Source organism: Mobula hypostoma, chromosome 5, assembly GCF_963921235.1.
Source record: "Mobula hypostoma chromosome 5, sMobHyp1.1, whole genome shotgun sequence".
In the NCBI taxonomy this organism is placed as follows: domain Eukaryota; kingdom Metazoa; phylum Chordata; class Chondrichthyes; order Myliobatiformes; family Myliobatidae; genus Mobula; species Mobula hypostoma.
In genome coordinates, this window is record NC_086101.1 from 112,328,799 (window position 1) to 112,349,623 (window position 20,825).

The 20,825-nt window shown below is 43.4% G+C and overlaps 1 protein-coding gene across 3 annotated transcripts in view; it reads right to left on the reverse strand.

Annotated features, from left to right (window-relative positions):
* The window catches only part of epoa (erythropoietin a), a 101,454-nt gene that overhangs the window by 17,734 nt on the left and 62,895 nt on the right, over window positions 1-20,825 (reverse strand). For all 3 annotated transcript variants that reach the window (XM_063048782.1, XM_063048781.1, XM_063048783.1), the window contains exons 3-4: window positions 13,271-13,357; window positions 2,562-2,723 (exon numbers count right to left, since the gene is read on the reverse strand). In XM_063048782.1, coding sequence (XP_062904852.1) covers window positions 2,562-2,723; window positions 13,271-13,357 — 249 coding nt within the window. The remainder of the gene's footprint in view (window positions 1-2,561; window positions 2,724-13,270; window positions 13,358-20,825) is intronic.

Here is a 20,825-nt window from a genome sequence, read left to right on the forward strand (position 1 = left end):
CCAACCATGATTCCCCTCACCCTGCTCCTTTCCCATTCTCAGTCCACAATAGAGACCCATGTCAGAATCAGGTTAATCATCACTCACATGTCATTAAATACATATATACCTGCCTAAGACTTTTGCACAGTCCTGTAGATGCCACTGTGGGATGTGCACTTTGCAAGGCTGGGCAGTAGGGTGTATTGGGGTGACTGGGTAGAGAAAAAAGGATCAAGTAGAAGATCCTCAGCCACCTATCAGCTAATATGATGAAGGTAGACTCAGATGCAATACTTGAAAAGTACGACGGTGTTGAAAGATGGACCATGCAGCACCTTTCGACCCGCCCGCTCCTCGAGGACTTCAAAGGCTGGTTCACAAATGGAAGATTGAGGAGTTTGGTGAAAAGATAGGAAGAACATGCAGTAGCTAGGTTTGGAATGTATAGAAACTGATTAAGCACAGGATTAGGTTCAACCATGATGGCTTCATTGATTAAACATCCCACTGGCACGTGGCTGACTGGGAAAGACACAGAATGGCAGACGCTGTTTATTGGCCTGACCACAAGACATAGGAGCAGAATTAGGCCCATCAAGTCTGCTCTATCATTCCATCGTGGCTAATTTATTATACCTCTCACCCCCATTCTCCTGCTTTCTTTCCATAACTTTTTTTTGCCTTCCTAATCAAGAACCTAACATCAGCTTCAAATACACTCATTGACTTAGCCTCCACAGCCATCTGTGGCAATGAAGTCCACAGATTCACCTACCCCTGGCCAAAGAAATTCCTTTTCATCTCTGATCTCAAGGGATGCCCTTTAATTCCGAAGCTGTGCCCTCTTGCCCACAATAGAAAACACCCTTTCTAAATCCATTCTTTCAAAATTCAATGGATTTCAATTAGATCATCTGTCAGGGTTCTGAAAGAGGTAGCTGAAGAGATTGTGGAGGCATTAGTTGTGATCTTTCAGGAATGGTTCCAGAAGACTGGAAAATTGTAAATGTCACTTTACTCTTTAAGAAGAGAAGGAGGCAAAAAAACGAAAATTATAGGCCAGTTAACCTGACCAGTGGTTGGGAAGATGTTGGAGTTCATTACTAAGGATGAGGTTTTGGGGTACTTGGAGGCACGTGGTAAAGGAGGCAAAAGTCACCCATCATTTCCTTAAGGGAAAATCTTGCCTGACATATCTGTTGGAATTCTTTGAGGAAATAACAGACAGGATAGACAAAGAAGAGTCAGTGGATATTGTTTCCTTGGATTTTTGGAAGGCTTTTGACAAAGTGCCACATGAGGCTCTTAACCAGATAACAGCCGATGGTATTACAGGAAAGATATAGGAGCATGGATAGAAAATTGGATGACTGGCAGGAGGCAAAGAGTGGGAATAAAGGGGGCCTATTCTGGTGACTAGTGGTATTCTGCAGTTGTTGGTATTGGGACCACTTTTTTTTCACATTACATGTCAATGATTTAGATGACGGAAGTGATGACTTTGTGGCCAAGTTTGCAGACAATACAAAGTTAGGTGGAGGGGCAGGTAGTGTTGAGGAAGCAGAGAGACAACAGAATGACTTAGACAGATTGGGAGAATGGAAAAGAAGTGGCAGTTGAAATACAATGTAGGGAAATATATAGGTATGCACTTTGATAGAAGGAATAAAGGCTTACATAGACTATTTTCTAAATGGTGAGAAATGGGGAGTCCTTGTACAGGAATCCCTAAATGTTAATTTACAGTTTGAGATGGTGGTGAGGAAGACAAGTGCAATGTTAGCATTTATTTCGAGTGGATTAGAATATAAAAGTCAGGATGTAATGCTGAGGATTTATAAGGCACTTGTCAGACTGCACTTGTAAGCAGTACTGTAAGCAGTTTTGGCACCCTTATCTCTTAAAAGATGTAAGCAGTTTTGGTACCCTTAAAAGATGTGCTGGCATTAGTGGGTGCAGCGGAGATTCATGAGAATGATTCCGGAAAGGAAAGGGTTAATGTATGAGAAGTGTCTGTTGTCTGAGCCTGTACTCCCTGGAGCTTTGAAAAATCAGGGGGGAAATCTCATTGAAATCTATTGAATATTGAAAGGCCCATATAGAGTGGATGTAGAGAGGATGTTTCCTATAGCGGGGGAGTCTAGGACCGGAGGGCACAGCCTCAGAACAGAGGGACGTCCCCTTAGAGATGAGGAGGAATTTCTTTAGCCAGAGGGGGGTGAATTTGTGGAATTCATTAGCACAGAAGGCTTTGGAGGCCAAGACATTGAGTATATTTAAAGCGGAGGTTGATAGGTTCTTGATTAGTCAGGGCATCAAAGGTTACAGGAGAAGGCAGGAGAATTGGGTGGGAAGGGGGAAATAAATCAATCAAGATCAAATGGCCTAATGCTGTCATATGTCTTATGGTCATCTTCTTCTAAGCTCTGGTACAGGCCCAGAGACACCTCTCTAGTCTCTGCAAAAGCTTGCCCCTGCTCTACTCTGCCACCCCTTCCAGAAGGATGCTGAGATTTCACCCCCCCCCCCACCCCTGCCAGGCCCCCATTTGCTCTTGTAAACACATCATCACTACTCACAGGAGCAAAGCTCTTCACCATCTGTGCAATGCTGCGGATGTTACTGTAGCTCCTCTCTATTACGTACAGCATGTTGCCGCTGACTGTCATGTTCTGGGCCTTCTGGACCGCAGCAGCCAGCAGCTTGAGACCACCCTGGACCTCCTTGGCTTTCGTCCCCATCTACCAAAAAACAATGAAGGTTAAAGGAGGGTCAATTTTTCCCAATGGAACAAAGTGTTAGTTCTCATTAATACAGGAAAAGAGGCTGTGAACTTGCATTTTCTTGACCTTCACTTCCTCCATCCCATCCTTTGCCAGAAAGACAGGTCCTTCTGTTTTATGATAAAGTAAAAGTTCTCGTAATGTAGCCCTTATTGTGCAATTATTACTAATAATGAGATAACATCTGACACAAATAGCTTTATTATTCCCTGTGCTGTTTCCTCTACATTCTGAAATCTGGAGGCTGTTTTAATTCCTTCATCGTAAGCAGCAATTGAGATTCTTGATTTAAGCTTTAGCTATTGTGCACAAACCACAGCACACTTCTGAATTTATTACCTCAACTTCTATAGTGCCAGGAACAACCTTAAGCTCTTTGAAGTATATCCATTACCCAAATGTGGGAAACATGGGTAGCGGGGTGGAAATATGTCTCTACCAAAGGAGATGTAAGGTGCTCCATCCCTCCACTAGCCTCCAGGTCACCCTTGGAAAGGTGTGGCACCTGCTTCATGTTCCCCCCACCCCCCCCAATCAGGGTCATATGAGGCCATAGGAACAGGTTGTGGATATCACAAGTCCTGGTTATGCAACCATTGATGCCAGACAGTCAAGCTCTGAAAAGTATTGATAATGGCTGGGGTCTCCCATCTTGTAAAGGCACTTCCCAGAAGGTGGCAAATGGCAAATCACTTCTGTAGAAAAATTTGCTAAAAACAATCATGGTCATGGAAAGTCCATGAAGGCTTACATCATACAACACGGCTCATAATGACAATGATGATGAATGCAGGAAACATGGCAGTCTACATGCCCACAATGTAATAATGACTGGATAATTTAAAGATGACACAAATATTGGGCAGGACAGAAGAGAATTCCAATGTTCTTCTTCAAAGTGGTGCCTTTATGGTAGTTTGTCATTGGCTTTCGAGTCTATAGTGCGGTTAGCAAGACACACAAAATGCTGGAGGAACTCAGCAGGTCAGGCAGCATCTATGGAGAAGTATAAACACATCTGTAAAGGGAAATTCAGATTAGTCTTATCAGCGATTACCATCTGCATCACCACATTTTAGGCTGAGACCCTTCATCAGCACTTCAAAAGTTGACTGTCTATTCCTCGCCGTAAGTGCTACCTGAACTGCTGAGTTCCTCCAGCATTTTGTGTGTGTGTGTGTGTGTGTGTGTGTGTGTGTGTGTGTGTGTGTGTGTATGTGTGTGCGTGTGTGTGTGTGTAAGTCTGGATTTGCAGCATCTGCAGAATCTCTTGTGTTTATAATTTGGTGATGTGTATAGTAATTGTTGATAAGACCGATCAGAAGTTCCCTTCACACAGATGACAGAGGTGTAGGGATGCTGTAGCAGCTGTTCTTGATTCTTCAAGATTTTCTTTTCCTCCATGAGCAAGCACTGCTTTTTATGCGGGTGCCAAACAGGCAGGGTGGACAATCTCTAAATTGTATCGTTAATGGCTGGTGTCACCCGTCTTGTAAAGGAACTGCCCAGAAGACAGTGGTGGAGTAGTGGAGATAAGCTTCCACTGCCTATTAAGTGCTAATAACAGTGTCTACTGACAGGAGAAGAGGCAAAGGTGGGTTGCTGATACATTAAAACCAGTTGCTTCAGGCTGATGGGGCTGAAGAGGCAAAGGAGATTCAGCATCTGCAGAATCTCTTGTGTTTATAATTTGGTGATGTGCATAGTAATTGTTGATAAGACCGATCAGAAGTTCCCTTCACACAGATGACAGAGGTGTAGGGATGCTGTAGCAGCTGTTCTTGATTCTTCAAAGATTTTCTTTTCCTCCATGAGCGAGCACTGCTTTTTATGCGAGTGCCAAACAGGCGGGGTGGACAATCTCTAAAGAGTATTGATAATGGCTGGTGTCACCCGTCTTGTAAAGGAACTGCCCAGAAGACAGTGGTGGAGTAGTGGAGATAAGCTCCCACTGCCTATTAAATGCTAATAACAGTGTCTACTGACAGGAGAAGAGGCAAAGGTGGGTTGCTGATACATTAAAACCAGTTGCTTCAGGCTGATGGGGCTCATCAGCTGTGGTTGGCAGCTCACAGCTCTATGTCCTTTTAAAACAGATGAGGAGGAATTTCTTTAGCCAGAGGTTAGTGAATCTGTGGAATTCATTGCCACAAACAGTTTTGGAGGCGAAGCCATCGGGTATACCTAAAGCAGAATTTGATAGGTTCTTGTTTAGTGGGTCTGGAAGAAGGCAGGAGAGGAATAGTAATCAGCCAAGTTGGAATGGTGGAGCAGGCTCGATAGGCCAAATGGCCTTATGGTCTTATGTACCCCCAGACTTTAGCAGCAGAATAATGTTAACATTAGATGTACAAAAACCGTATCATACAGGAATAGAGTCTGGACACAGGTCCTTGGTGCCCACCATTGTAGCTGCCTTAAACACATCCTCTGAAAGCTCATTCTCACAACCCTCAATAACAAGCTCACCATCCTATCTTGATTTGTGGCTAGCCACAATCCTATAGAAATGAAAGACCACCTCTAGTAATAGATTAACTCCATCTACCCAACTTTATGGGGTGGTGGTGCAGATAAGTCTCTACCAAAGGAGCTTTAAGGTGCTCCATCCATCTGCTAGCCTGCAGGTCATCCTTGGGCAAGGTGTGGCACCTCCTTAGATCCCCCCCACTCCCAACCAGGATCACTTGAAGCCACGGGAGCAGATGGTGGATGGTCGTATGAGCAGCCGGTGCATATGACAAGTCCTGGTTATGCAACCACTGATGCCAAGCAGACAATCTCTGAAGAGTATCATAGTGGCTGGGGTTACCTGCCTTGCAAAGACACTGCCCAGAAGAAGGCAATGGCAAACCACTTCTATAGAAAAATTTGCCAAGAATAATCATGGTCAAGACGTCATACAGCACAGCAGATAATGAATCAATGAACCCAACTTTATAAAACACCCTTTAACTCTCTCACCAAACATACAGTTTTTCTATCTTCTATTGTTGATTCAGAATCCCTTCTGCCAATTTGCTCAACAACTCTTATAGTGCTCAACAAGGTTGCATCTTCAGCCCCCAACTCTGCTCCCTAAACAATCATGACTGCATGGTCATATTCAGGTGTAACTCTATCTACAAGTTTGGAGATGATCCCACTGTACTGAGCTGTATCTCAATTAACAATGAGTCAGAGTACATGAAGGAGATAGAGAGCTTAGCAACATGGTGTCATGACAACAAACTTTCCCTCAATGTCAACAAAATAAAATGCCTGATCATTGACTTTAGGAAGCGGGGGGGGGGGGGGGCGTGCACATGCTCCTGTCTACATCAATGGTGTTGAGGTTGAGAGGGTTGAGAGCTTCAGCTTCCCAGGACAGAACATCACCAATAACTTGTCCTGGTTCTACCATGTAGACATAATGGCCAGAAAAGCTGTATGGACTCACTTCCTACTACTTCAGTACAGCAGCTAGCATAATCAAAGACCCTACCTACCCCAGACAGTCTCTCTTCACCTCTCTCCCATCAGGCAAAAGATACAAAAGCCTGAAAGGACATTCTATCAGGCTCAAGGACAGCTTCTACCCCAGTGTTACAAGACTATTGAAAGATCCCCTAGGACAATAAAATGGAGTCTTGATCTCACAATCTACCTCATTATGATCTTGCACCTTACTGTTTAGTGTGGCTTCACTCAGGTTGGAGGAACAACACCTTATATTCCGTCTGGGTAGCCTCCAACCTGATGGCATGAACATTGACTTCTCTAACTTCCGCTATTGCCCCACCTCCCCCCCGTACCCCATCCGTTATTTATTTATATACACGCATTCTTTCTCTCTCTCTCCTTTTTCTCCCTCTGTTCCTCTGACTATACCCCTTGCCCATCCTCTGGGTTTCCCCCCCTCCCCCTTTTCCTTCTCCCTGGGCCTCCTGTCTCATGATCCTCTCATATCCCTTTTGCCAATCACCTGTCCAGCTCTTGGCTCCATCCCTCCCCCTCCTGTCTTCTCCTATCCTTTTGGATCTCCTCCTCCCCCTCCCACTTTCAATTTTCTTACTAGCTCTTCCTTCAGTTAGTCATGACGAAGGTCTCGGCCTGAAACATCCACTGTACCTCTTCCTAGAGATGCTGCCTGACCTGCTGCGTTCACCAGCAACTTAGATGTGTGTTGCTTGAATTTTCAGCATCTGCAGAATTCCTCGTGTTTGCGTTGTTATTGTTTCACCTTGTTCTAGCTCAGTGCACTGTGTAATGATTTGATCTGTATGAAACTGTGCAAGACCTGCTTTTTTCACTATTATCATGGTACATGTGACAATAATAATCCAATTCCGATTCCAATTCCAATTTGTGTCAAAAGCCTATTCCTGATATTTTCCTTACTTTTCCTTACTTTCCCCATGATATTTGAAACTATATTTTAATAAACAATGAACTTCAATCAGCCTTTTCAACCCTTTTGTAAATTTTATGAAACTTAACGAGGTTAACCTGATTCTTTTGTTATAAAACCAGCTACCCCTCCCCCCAAATTATTCTGGCTTCTTCCCACTTTCCAGTCCTGATGGAGGGTCTTGCCCTGAAATGTCCACTGTTTATTCCTCTTCATAGATGCTTCCTGACCTGCTGAGTTCCTCCGGCATCTTGTATTTGTTTCTTTGGATTTCCAGCAATTGGAGAATCTTCTGTAGTTATGATTAGGCTGACTATATTTTTTCCTCATATCTCTGATGCTTGGAACATGTTCAGTCCAGTCACTTGTCTCCATGGCCTTTAAAGGGCACTGAGATCTCTCAAATAGTTCTGCCATCAACCCCCACATACCAGCACATCATCAAGATATTAACACATCCTCAACTGTAGCTGCACAATCTCTGCTATAAAAAACTTCATCAAATGTTTTTGTAACCTAACATTTTAACTATCTTTAACCACAACAATACATTGAATGGTTTTATCAGTTTTATTCACCATGCCTCAGAAGCCCTACCCCATCTGTACACAGCACAATTCAACTTCTTTTAGTTTGATGATCAACCTTACTTGCCTTATACATTTCCATGTATTTAGAATTTGTTGAGGTGTGTAGGTCAGGGTGTGATATGCAACAAAAAAACAACTTGCAACAATTATAAAAATAAAGAATTATATAAAAATTAAAGTTAAAGTATGGATATGGAACAAAGTGTGCATACATACATAAATACTAACGTGTATTTACAATGTAAATCATTCGTGTTATGTGCCTTGTCATATGTTGTGGGTGATCGTGGTCTTTCCATGACCATGATTGTTCTTGCCAAATTTTTCTACAAGTGGTTTGTCATTACTTTCTTCTGGGCAGTGTCTTTACAGATAGGTGACTCCAGTCATTATCAAGATTCTTTAGAGATTGCCTGCCTGGCGTCAGTGGTCACATAACCAGGACATGTGATACGCACCAGATGCTCATTCAACTATCCACCACCTACTCCCATGGCTTTGCATGACCCTGATTGTGGTGGGGGGGGCGGGCGCGCAGGGGCTACAACCTTGCCCAAGAGTGACCTTCAGGCTAGCGGAGGGAAGGAGCACCTTACACCTCCTTTGGTAGAGACATATCTTCACCCCGCTACCTACAATGTACGTAGCATTATAGAAAGTGATTCAGTGAGGTGACTGATAGAAAAGATGGGGGTGGGGGGAGCTAACTAGAATGGTTGATCAGATTAACTGCCTGAGGGAAGATACTTTTAAATTGGCACAAAGATTTTGTTTTTTATGGTGCTTTCCAGAGGGGAGTTTTAGAAAAGGGCATTTTGCAGGGGTGGTAGTGTCCACAATTATATTTTCCAGCCTATTTCTTTGTCCTGGACACATATGTTATGATTTATAACTTCAAAACATTAAAATAATTGAAAGGAAAGCAAGAGAGCCAAGAGATGCGGGTCTTATATTTGTTCTTTGAGGAAGGCACACACATATCATGTGGTAGCGTCATCATGTATGCAATTCATGTATTTTTACTGGTGAATAAAACTGATAAACCATTCAACACATTGTTGTGGATTGTACCGCTGTGGTTAAGGAGCCATACACAATAGTCAGAGGAACAGACAGGAGATTTTGTGGATGTGATTGGGATACCCGAATGATATGTTACCTCCCAGGTGCCAGGGTCAGGGACATCTCGGATCGTGTCCACAGCATTTTGCAGGGGAAGGAAGAGCAGCCAGATGTCTTGGTACCAATGACATAGGAAGGAAAAGCAAAGGGGTCCTGAAGAAAGAATTTAGAGAGCTAGGCAGAAAGCTGAGAAGCAGGACCTCCAAGGTAGCAATTTTGGATTGCTTACCTGTGCCACATGCCAGTGAGGGTAAAAACAGGATGGCTTGACAGACAAATGCGTGGCTGAGAAGCTGGTGCAGGGGACAGGGCTTCAGGTTCTTGGATCATTGGGATCTCTTCTGGGGGAGGTATGACCTGTACAAAAGTGACAGGTTACACCTGAACCGGAAGAAAACCAATATTCTCAGGCAGGTTTGTTACAGCTGTTGGAGAGGGTTTAAGCTAATTTGGTAAAGGAATGGGAACCGGAGTGAAGGGACTCAGCACAGGACGGATGGTAAAAAAGCAAAGATAGTGTGCAGTCAGACTGTCAGGAAGGTCAGGCAGATGATAGGACAAAATTGTATCCAGCAGGGTGAATATTAGTGTAATAGGGGTGCAGAATCAAAAAGGGTAGCAAATACAGTGTTATATCAAAATGCATGGAGTATAAGAAATAAGGTGGATGATCTTGTTGCACTTTTACAGATTGTTGGGTATGATGTTGTGGCCATCACTGAATCATGGCTGAAGGATGGTTGTAGCTGGGAGCTGAATGTCCAAGGTTACACATTGTATCAGAGGGATAGGAGTGTCGCCAGTGGAGGTGGCGTGGCGTGGCTTTATAAAGAATGGCATCAAATCATTAGAAAGATGTGACATAGAATCGGAAGAGGTTGGATCCTTGTGGGTTCAGTTAAGAAACTGCAAGGGTAACGAACCCTGATGGCAGTTATATACAGGCCTCCAAACAGTAGCTGGGATGTGGGCTACAGAATACAATGGGAAATAGAAAAGGCATGTCAAAAGGACAATGTTATGATAGTCATGGGAGGTTTTTACATGCAGGTAGATTGGGAAAATCAAATTCAAGAGAGTGAATTTGTTGAATGCCTACAAAATGGCTCTTTAGAGCAGTTTATTGTTGAGCCTACTAGTGGATCAGCTATACTGGATTGAGTGTTAGGTAATGAACCGGAGATGATTAGGGAGCTTAAGGTACAAGAACCCCTAGGAGACCGTGATCACAATATGATTGAGTTCAACTTGAAATTTGATAGGGTGAAAGTAAAGTCTGACATAGCAGTATTTCAGTGGAGTCAAGGAAATTACAGTGGTATGAGAGAGGAGTTGGCAAAAGTAAATTGGAAGGAGATTGGCTTGAGTTTCTGGGGAAAATGAGGAAGGTGCAGGACAGATTTATTCCAAAAACAAAGAAATATTCAAATAGAAAATGGTGGCTAACAAGGGAAGTCAAAGCTAATGTAAACGCAAAAGAGAGGGCAAACAACAAAGCAAATATTAGTGGGAAGATAGAGGATTGGGAAGCTTTTAAAAACCTACAAAAAGCAACTAAAAGAATCATTAGGAGGGAAAAGATGAAATATGAAAGCAAGCTAGCAAACAATATCAAAATGGATAGAAAACGAGGCCGAAGAAATAATAATGGGGACACAAGGAGATGGCAAATGAACTAAATGAGTATTTTGCATCAGTCTTCACTATGGAAGACATTAGCAGTATGCCAGGTGTTGAAGGTTGTGAGGGAAGAGAAATGAGTGTATTTACTATTACAAGGGAGAAGGTGCTCGAAAAGCTGAAAGACCTTAAAGTGCATACGTCATGTGGACCAGATGACTGCACCCTGGGGTTCTGAAAGAGGTAGCAGTAGAGAATGTGGTGGCAATAGTAATGATCTTTCAAGAATCATTGGACTCTAGCATGGTTCCAGAGGACTGGAAAATTGCAAATGTCACTCCACTCTTTAAGAAAGGAGAGAGGCAAGGAAATTATAGACCAGTTAACCTGACTTCAGTGGTTGGGAAGATATTGGAGTCAATTGTTAAGGATGAGGTTATGGAGTACTTGGTGACACAGGACAAGATAGGACAAAGTCAGCATGGTTTCCTTCAGGGAATCTTGCCTGATGAACCTGTTGGAATTCTTTGAGGAGATTACAAATAGGATAGATAAAGGGGAAGTGGTGGATGTTGTATATTTGGATTTTCAGAAAGCCTTTGACAAGGTACCACGCATGAGGCTGTTTACCAAGTTTAGAGCCCACAGCATTACAGGAAAGTTACTAATATGGTTGGACGATTGACTGATGGGTAGGAGGCAGCGAGTGGGAATAAAAAATCCTTTTCTGGTTGACTAGTGGTGATCCGCAGGGATCAGTGTTGGGACTGCTTCTTTTTATGCTATATATCAATGATTTAGATGATGGAATAGATGGCTTTGTTCTCAAGGTTTCAGATGATACAACGATTGGTGGAGAAGTAGGTAGTGTTCAGAAAACAGGAAGGCTGCAGAAGGACTTAGAAAGGTTAGGAGAATGGGCAAGAAAGTGGAAAATGAAATACAATGTTGGTATATGCATGGTCATGCACTTTGGTAGAAGAAATGAAAGCGCAGACTATTTTCTAAACAGGGAGAATATCGAAAAATCTGAGATGCAAATGGACTTGGGAATCTTTGTGCAGAACACCCTAAAGGTTAATTTGCAGGTTGAGTTGGTGGTGAGGAAGGCAAATGCAATGTTAGCATTCATTTCACGAGGTCTAGAATATAAGAGCAGGGATGTGATGGTGAAGCATTATGAGGTACTGGTAAGACCTCACCTTGAGTATTGTGAGCAGCTTTGGGTTCCTTATGTAAGAAAAGATGTGCTGGCATTGGAGAGGGTTCAGAAGAGGTTCACAAGGATGATTCCAGGAATGAAAGGATTATCATACAAGGAACATTTGATGTCTCTGGGCCTGTACTCGCTGGAATTTAGAAGGATGAGGGGGATCTCATTGAAACCTTTTGAACGTTGAAAGGCCTAGACGGAGTAGATGTGGAAAGAATGCTTCCCATGGTGGGGGAGTCTAGGACAAGAGGGCACAGCCTCAGGATAGAGGGCATCCATTTAAAACAGAGTTGCAGAGAAATTTCTTTAGCCAGAGCGTGGTGAGTTTGTGGAATTTGTTACCACAAGCAGCAGTAGAGGCCAGGTTGTTGGGTGTATTTAAGTCAGAGACTGATAGGTTCTTGACTGGCCACAGCATCAAAGATTATGGGGAGAAGGACAGGGTGTGGGGTTGAGGAGGAGAAAAAAGGATCAGCTGTGATTGAATGGTGGAGCAGACCTGATGGGCCAAATGACCTAATTTTCCTCCTATGGTCTTATGGTCTTAATCCTAAGCTAATCACGAGACAATTCACAGTGACCTATTAACTTACCAACCAGTATGTCATTGGCCTGTGGGAGAAAATCAGAGCACTCAGAAAAAACCGATGTGGTTACAGGAGAACATACAATCTCCTTACCGGCAGTGGTGGGAATTGAACCCGGGTTACTTGTACTGTAAAGCATTGTGCTAACCACTACATTACTGTGCTCACTATATTCCCTCTCCTAAAATAGAATGCTAAAAGTGCATGATGCAGGGGAGGCTATTTGTCCTACCAAGCCGATACCAGCCCTCAATGTAGCAATCCCAGCAGTCTGTTTTTATCATGTGCCCTTTGAACTTTTTGGCCCATTTTCTCCCCCTAAGATGGTGACATGATAGCCTAGTGGCTAGAATAACATTTTATAGTGCTTCCTCCACGAGCTCCAGTTTCCCCTTATATTCCAAAGACATTTGGGTTGGTAGGTTAATTGGTTCACCTGGATGTAATTGGATGGTATAAGTTTGTTAGAACAGGTTGGCAGGTTGGTTGGTTGTTTGTTTTGTTGATTGGTTGGGTGGATGGATGGACAGACGGATGGATAGATGGATGGATGGATGTAACTTCTGCCCCATGTACCTTTCCCTTCTGTCCAGAATTTAGAATCTGTGTCCTTTCCACCTCTCTGAATAAAATTCAAATGTCCCTGGAAGGTCAGGATTCCAGGAAGCCAAGTAACTGCATTTGGCGCAGGAAGTGAGGCCTGGTGTAGATAAACTATGACCAAATTGAATGGTGGAGCTGGCCTGGTGGCCTATTCCTGTTCCAGTTGTCTTGTTCTCTTCTAAGTAGCCATTCAGCTACTCAACCCTACTCTGCCATTCAAGAAGACTATGGCTAATCTTCAACCGCAACTCAACCTTCTTGCTATTTCTTTATATACTCCTTAATTCTTCTGATGTTGACAGGCTAAAGATTGGTGTTTTGTCAGACACCCTTCCCGTTATTTGCTTATCAGTGCAACCATAGAAAAAGGATACACTTACATCCTTTGCTGCCCATTCTCTGTAGCTGACACTGGTTTTCGGAAGAGTGAAATTTCCTGGGAGTGCACAGGTTTCCTCACACTGTTTCTAAATGGAATCACACATCACAATGAGACAAGGGTCAGTATTCAAAGTTCAAAGTACATATATGTCACCGTACACGAACCCAAGATTTGTGCGGGCATTCACAGTAGAACAAAGAAACACTATAGAGTGAATGAGAAACTTACACACAAATAATGACTGAAAAACCACCAATATGCAAAAAAACACCAAATAATAATAAATAAATAACATTGAGAACATGAATTGTTGAGTCCTTGAAAGTGTGTCCACTTTCACTGTTGTGGTTATCCACTCTGGTTCGGGAGCCTGATGGTTGTAGGGTAATAACAGTTCCTGATCCTGGTGGTTGGGGATCTAAGGCTCCTGTACCTCCTTCCCTATTGAACCTTACCTACTGAGGTTACAACCAGAAGGAACAAAAATATTGAGGTGGGCGATGGGGTTGGTATCATTAGCAGGGCTGGAGGTCCTGCATAGAGCTGGAGAGGATGACATTGTTGGTGCCATCTTTACACATATACAAAGGACAAACTCACTATTTGGCAACAACAGCAAGTGGACAATGGCAAATTAGATGCTAAGTTTACACTATGATCTGTTTAATTCTCCACAGAAGTGAATGGATTTGCTTTCACTGATTTTGTGCTACAAAATAAACCATTCTTCCTTGACTAATTGTTGACTACAAGTTGACCAATAGGCAAGAGAGGTGGTTAGTAGCAGCACAGAGGAAGGGCCAGGGTTGGCACATTTCACACAATTTGTAGCCCACTTGTGTCTTGGGGGGGGGTTATTTTGCAATGCTAAGCTATATCTATTGTCCCACGCAGGGCAATAAACTTCCCAGCCTTTTACTAGGGCATCAGAGCATGTTTTTATGCAACCTCTACCATGCAGAATGGCATCTCAAGGTACTTTATGGAGCAGTGAAAGGGAACTGAAACTAAGGAGAGAAGGGGACTGTGGCAGGCGGCTGGTAGAATTTTAGATATGTCGGAGTAATCTACTCAGCTTCACGAGCCTCTTCCACTTTATTTAAACCTTGGCTCATCTGTTAGTTAGTTACTGTCTGTTATACTGCTGGCATTTAGGGCAACAATGAAGGTTCTCCCTTTCTGTCTGTCTTTGGCCATCTTCTGTATTGTGCCCCAAGTATGGTTCAGAGTCCTCATGTCTACCTCTACAGTATGGTGCCAAGTTGTCTTTGGTGTCCCGTGTTTCCTCTGCCCTTCAGGGATCCAATGAAGTGCTGCCTTGATGATAGAGTGGGTCTCTTTTCTCATCACATGCCCAATCCATCCTCACCATTTCCTCATGATGATTGTGGCCACATCCTCTTGGTGACATATACTCATCTGTGCTCAAATCTATTTCTTTAACCTTTGATGTTCCTCGTTATGAGACAAAATCACTATAAACCCTGGAAATTTAATTTACCATCCCAGACCCCTGGTGGCATTACCTGTGGTGGGGGGGGGGAGGGGTGGGGGGGTGAAATGTCAGTGTGCAGTGCATATCAGATTTCCACCGCCCTTCTTTGGAATTCCTATGGAATAGATGGGCTGAAGTGCCTGTTGCTGTGCTGTAGTCATAGTCATAGCCATACTTTATTGATCCCGAGGGAAATTGGGTTTCGTTACAGTTGCACCAACCAAGAATAGAGTATAAATATAGCAACAACCAAGAATAGAGTATAAATATAGCAATAGTGCTCTATGAATAGCCCGGCTCTAATCTTATACCCCTTTATTCTGAATCTACTGGCTCAAATCCTTTCCTATGCTCTCTTTGTGGGTTTTGACTCAACTCTCCTGCCCACCAACCTTTATGTTTAACACCCTCATTCCTCTAATCCTGAAGGAATGCCAGATAAGCTGATGGAACCTGTCATCTTGACCTAACTGCTTAAACCTTGCTATCAATCCAGTGCGTCTGGATTGCATCTAACCCATTGAAGATGTAACCTGTCATCTTAATCTAACTGTTTAAACCCTGCTATTGACTGGTGTATCTAGACTACACCTAATCCCATGAGTGCATACTATAAATGGATGGAATAATCCAGACAGGCTCAATATAAATACAGTATCATCTTCCCTTTAATCACCATCATTATGTGCCATGTCGTATGATGCAGGCGATCATGGTCTGTAACCATGTTCCTGGCAAATTTTTCTGCACAAGTTGTTTGCCATTGCCTTCTTCTGGGCAGTGTCTTTACAAGATGGGTGACCCCAGCCATTATCAATACGCTTCAGAGGTAGTCTGTCTGGCATCAGTGGTCACAGGGTGGCACAGTGATTAGCACAACACTTTACATTACCAGTGACGCGGGTTCAATTCCCGCCGCTACCTACAAGGAGCTTGTGCATTCTCCCTGTGACCACGTGGGTTTCCTCTAGATGCTCCAGTTTCCTCCCACATTCCAAAGACATACTGGTTGGTAGGTTAATTGATCTTTGTAATTAGGCTAGGGTTAAATTGGGGGATTGTTGGGCGGCACGATTCGAAGAGCCAGAAGGGCCTATTGTGCACTGTACACCAGTAAATAAACAAATAGACCAGGACTTGTGATATGCACCAGCTGCTCATACGATCATTCACCACCCATTCCCATTACTTCACATGACCCTGATTGGGGGGGCTAAACAGGTACTACACCTTGCCCAAGGGTGACCTTTGGGTTAGCGGAGGGAAGGAATGCCTTACACCTCCTCTGGTAGAGACATATCTCCATCCTGCCGCCCAAAAGTATACAAGCAAAATACCCATTCCATCAGTCATCTTTATCAGTTTGGGTGCTTAAGCAAGAATGTTTAGTGATTAATACAGTGCCCAGCGCCTCTCCTCCTCCACAAATCCTAATTGAGTACTAATAAGAGAATACTGATGTGAACTTTTTATTTCTCTCTGTAGATGCTGCCTGACCTGTTGAGTTCTTCCAACATTTTGTGTGTTAACACTTGATTTGTCTTTCCTATATTCAAAGTGGATGACAGACTGACGTGAAGGAGATGCAGAGGAAAGGAGATCCAAAATGTGACACAGAGATGCAAGCTGAATTTGGAGGAATTGAAGAGGTGTTCAGAGGGTTATGGTGCAAAGGTAGGGTGGGGGTGGTGGTAGAGGTGCATAAACACACATAATTCTGGAGAAACTTGGCGATCAACATTTAAGGAGAACTTTCGTCACTCTAAGACCAGAGGTCACAGCCTCAGAATAGAGGGACATCCATTCAGAATGGAGATGAGGAAGAATTTCTTTAGCCAGAGAGGGTGAAGCTGTGGAATTCATTGCACAGGCGGCTGTGGAGGCCAAGTCATTGGGTATATTTAAGGAATAGGTTGATAGATTCTTGATTCATCAGGGCATAAATGGATACAGGGGATTAGGGCAGGAGATTGGGGCTGAGAGGGAAATGGATCAGCCATGATCAAATATTAGAGCAGACTCTATAGGCCAAATAACCTAATTCTGCTCCTATATAATCCTAGGAAACATCTATTGTTTATTCCTTTCCATGGATGCTGCCTGTCCCACCGAGTTCCTCCATCATGTCACCAGAATCAGGTTTAATAGTCATAGTCATAGTCATAGTCATACTTTATTGATCCCGGGGGAAATTGGTTTTCATTACAGTTGCATCATAAGTAATAAATAGTAATAAAACCATAAATAGTTAAATAGTAATATGTAAATTATGCCAGGAAATAAGTCCAGGACCAGCCTATTGGCTCAGGGTGACTGACCCTCCAAGGGAGGAGTTGTAAGGTTTGCCGGCCACAGGCAGGAATGACTTCCTATGACGCTCTGTGCTGCATCTCGGTGGAATGAGTCTCTGGCTGAATGTACTCCTGTGCCCGACCAGTACATTATGTAGTGGATGGGAGACATTGTCCAAGATGGCATGCAACTTGCACAGCATCCTCTTTTCAGACACCACTGTGAGAGAGTCCAGTTCCATCCCCACAACATCACTGGCCTTACGAATGAGTTTGTTGATTCTGTTGGTGTCTGCTACCCTCAGCCTGCTGCCCCAGCACACAACAGCAAACATGATAGCACTGGCCACCACAGACTCGTAGAACATCCTCAACATTGTCCAACAGATGTTAAAGGACCTCAGTCTCCTCAGGAAATAGAGACGGCTCTGACCCTTCTTGTAGACAGCCTCAGTGTTCTTTGACCAGTCCAGTTTATTGTTAATTCGTATCCCCAGGTATTTGTAATCCTCCACCATGTCCACCAGTAATATCACTGGCATATATCGTGAACATTGCTAACTTTGCAGCAGCAGTACAATGTAATGCATAATAATAGAAAAGAGAAAAACTGTGAATTACAGTAAGGATATACATATTAAATAGTTAAATTAAATAAGTAGTGCAAAAATAGAAATAAAAAGTAGTGAGGTAGTATTCATGGGGTCAACGTCCATTCAGAAATCTGATGGCAGAGGGGAAGAAGTTGAATCATTGAGTGTGTGCCTTCAGGCTTCTGTACCTCCTTCCTGATGGTAGCAATGAGAAGAGGGTATGTCCTGGGTGATGGGGGTCCTTAAAGATAGATGCTGCCTTTTTGAGGCACCGCTCCTTGAAGATGTCCTGGATGCTACAGAAGCCAGTGCCCATGATGGAGCCAACTAAGTTTACGACTCTCTGCAGTTTCCTTTGATCTTTGCAGTAGCTCCCCCACCCCCCATACCAGACACTGATGCATCCAACAGGAATTCTGCAGATGCTGGAAATTCAAGCACTCTGTCCCTCTGACTATACCCCTTCCCCATCCTCTGGGTTCCCCCCCGCCTTGTCTTTCTTCCCGGACCTCCTGTCCTATGATCCTCTCGTATCCCCTTTCCCAATCACCTGTCCAGCTCTTGGCTCCATCCCTCCCCCTCCTGTCTTCTCCTATCATTTTGGATCTCCCCCTCCCCCTCCCACTTTCAAATCCCTTACTCACTCTTCCTTCAGTTAGTCCTGACGAAGGGTCTCGGCCTGAAACGTCGACTGTACCCCTTCCTAGAGATGCTGCCTGGCCTGCTGCGTTCACCAGCAACTTTGATATGTGTTGCTGATGCATCCAGTTAGAATGCTCTCCACGGTATATCTGTAGAAATCTGTGAGTATTTTAGGTGATGTACCAAATCTCCTTAAGAAGAGACAGACCGCAAGAGGAATGAGGGTGAGAGATGGGGCGTTGCAGTAACAGATGGATTGATGGAGAGCTGCTACAGACAAAGGTACTGCATCTATCACATAAGTGCCAACAGGGGTAAAACTGATCTATTTGGTGGTAATCCGCTCTACACATCCAAAAGAATTAGTCAGCACTAGCCTTCTGTTTCAAAAATCATTGCAGGCTGAAGACGACAGTAAGGAATGTTATCAGCTAAACACTTATCATGCTGGTGTGAAATTCCACTCTCTGCTTTTTTAACAGAGGAGCTAACTGCTTTCACAATCACCAAGTTAGGCATTTACAGAAATAGTGGGAAGTGGAATCTGACGACAGGCCCACTGGCAGTGTGAAATGATAACTGGAGTCCCTTAATGATGGGGCATGTTCAAAACAAGGCGATGCAATGTGGTTGCATGATGACTGTCCTGTCTCGAGCTCTTCCTGCCTACGTCATTTGTACCATTACTGTAGAGTCTGGAGAGCAGAGGAAGGTGGGTAGTGGGTCCGATAAGAAGACCACTAACCAGACTGGGTTCAAGTTCAAAATAAATTTTATTATCAGAGTACATACAACCCTGAGATTCACTTTCCTGCAGGCATACTCAATAAATCAATAGAATAGTAACTATAAACTAGATAATTGAAAGATCAACCAGAGTGCAAAAGGCAACAAACTGTGCAAATACAAATATAAATAAATAGTAATAAATAACGAGAACATGAGATAATGAGATAAAGAGTCCTTAAAGTGAGATCATTGGTTATGGGAACAGCTCAATGGATGGGCAAGTGAGTGTAGTATCCTCTTTTGTTTGAGAACAGTAACTGTTCTTGAGCTTGGTGGTGTGAGTCCTGAGGCTCTTGTACCTTCTACCTGATGAGAAAAGAACATGGGTGGTGTGGCCCTTGAGGGAAGCTTGCCATTTCTGTTTCCTAATTAGAGGTAACCTCTGCATCTTTCAGAATGACTATCATTAGAACAGGGAACAGTGAGGCTCATTCCAGGTCACCATGCCTTGTGTCAACAACTGAAATTTCTGGGAAGCCTGGCATTACTTACAATCTTCCCCAGTATGTTGTCACTTAGTTCTAGGAGGATGTGTGGTGGTTGCATTTACTCACCCTCCACTGGATATTATCAGGGTCGTAACACATGAAGCCCCGTCCTAAATTCCTCTCCCCAGCATTCCATTCCCATCCACAGTCCTCTGCCCAAAATAGTTGCACTTTGTGAGGACAAACCATGGTAAGACTTATACGGAGTGCAGTAGAACAGGGGAATCTGGGAACACAAATCCATAATTATTTTAAAGTGGCGTCACAGGTAGATAGGATTGTGAAGAGAGCTTTTGGCACATTGGCCTTCATAAATCAAAGAATGAAGTATAGCAGTTGAGGTGTTACGTTGAAATTGCATAAGATGTTGGTGAGGCCTAATTTGTAATACTGTTTGCAGCTCTGATCACATAACTACAGGAAAGATAATAAGATTGAAAGAGCACAGAGAAATTCACAAGGATGTTACCAGGACTTGAGGACCTGAATTATAGGGGAAAGGTTGAATAGGTTAGGACTTTATTCCATAGAGCATAGAAGAATGAGGAGTGATTTGATAGAGGTATACAAAATTGAGGAGTACAGATAGAGTAAATGCAAGCAGGCTTTTTCCACTGAGGTTGTATGAGGCTAAAACTAGAGGTCATGGGTTCAGGGTGAAAGGTGAAATGTTTAAGGGGAACATGAGGGGAAACTTCTTCACTCAGAGGGTGGTGCGAGTGTGGAATGAGCTGCCAGTGGAAATGATGGACGGAAGTTCAATTTCAACACTTAAGAGAAATTTGGATAGGTACATAGATGCGAGGAGTATAGAGGGTTATGGTTTAGGTACAAGTTGATGGCACTGGGCAGAATAATAGTTTGGCACAGACTGGATGAGCTGAAGGGCTTGTTTCTGTGCTGGGGTGTCCTAAGACTAGGTGAGGTTTTATAGGCCATTTTGATTCTTTGGTGAGAGAGAGTGAAGCAAACTAAACCTTGTTTTCACCTGGCATTCACTTCCTAATGGCAATGGAAACCTGTCTGATCTCCTGAGGTGAAGTGAGCCGAACATATGGCAGGTTAGCTGACTCAGGTGATAGAGAATGGATCATGGAGGCTTCCTGATCCATGAGCATCAATGACACTGCTAAAGCAAATCACACTATCAAGAGATATGAAATTATATCAGTATATATGATTGATTGACACCCATCAGTGAAAGCTAATGCAATTCTTTTCACGTCTCTAGTTAGAGGAAAAGTACATACTTTGG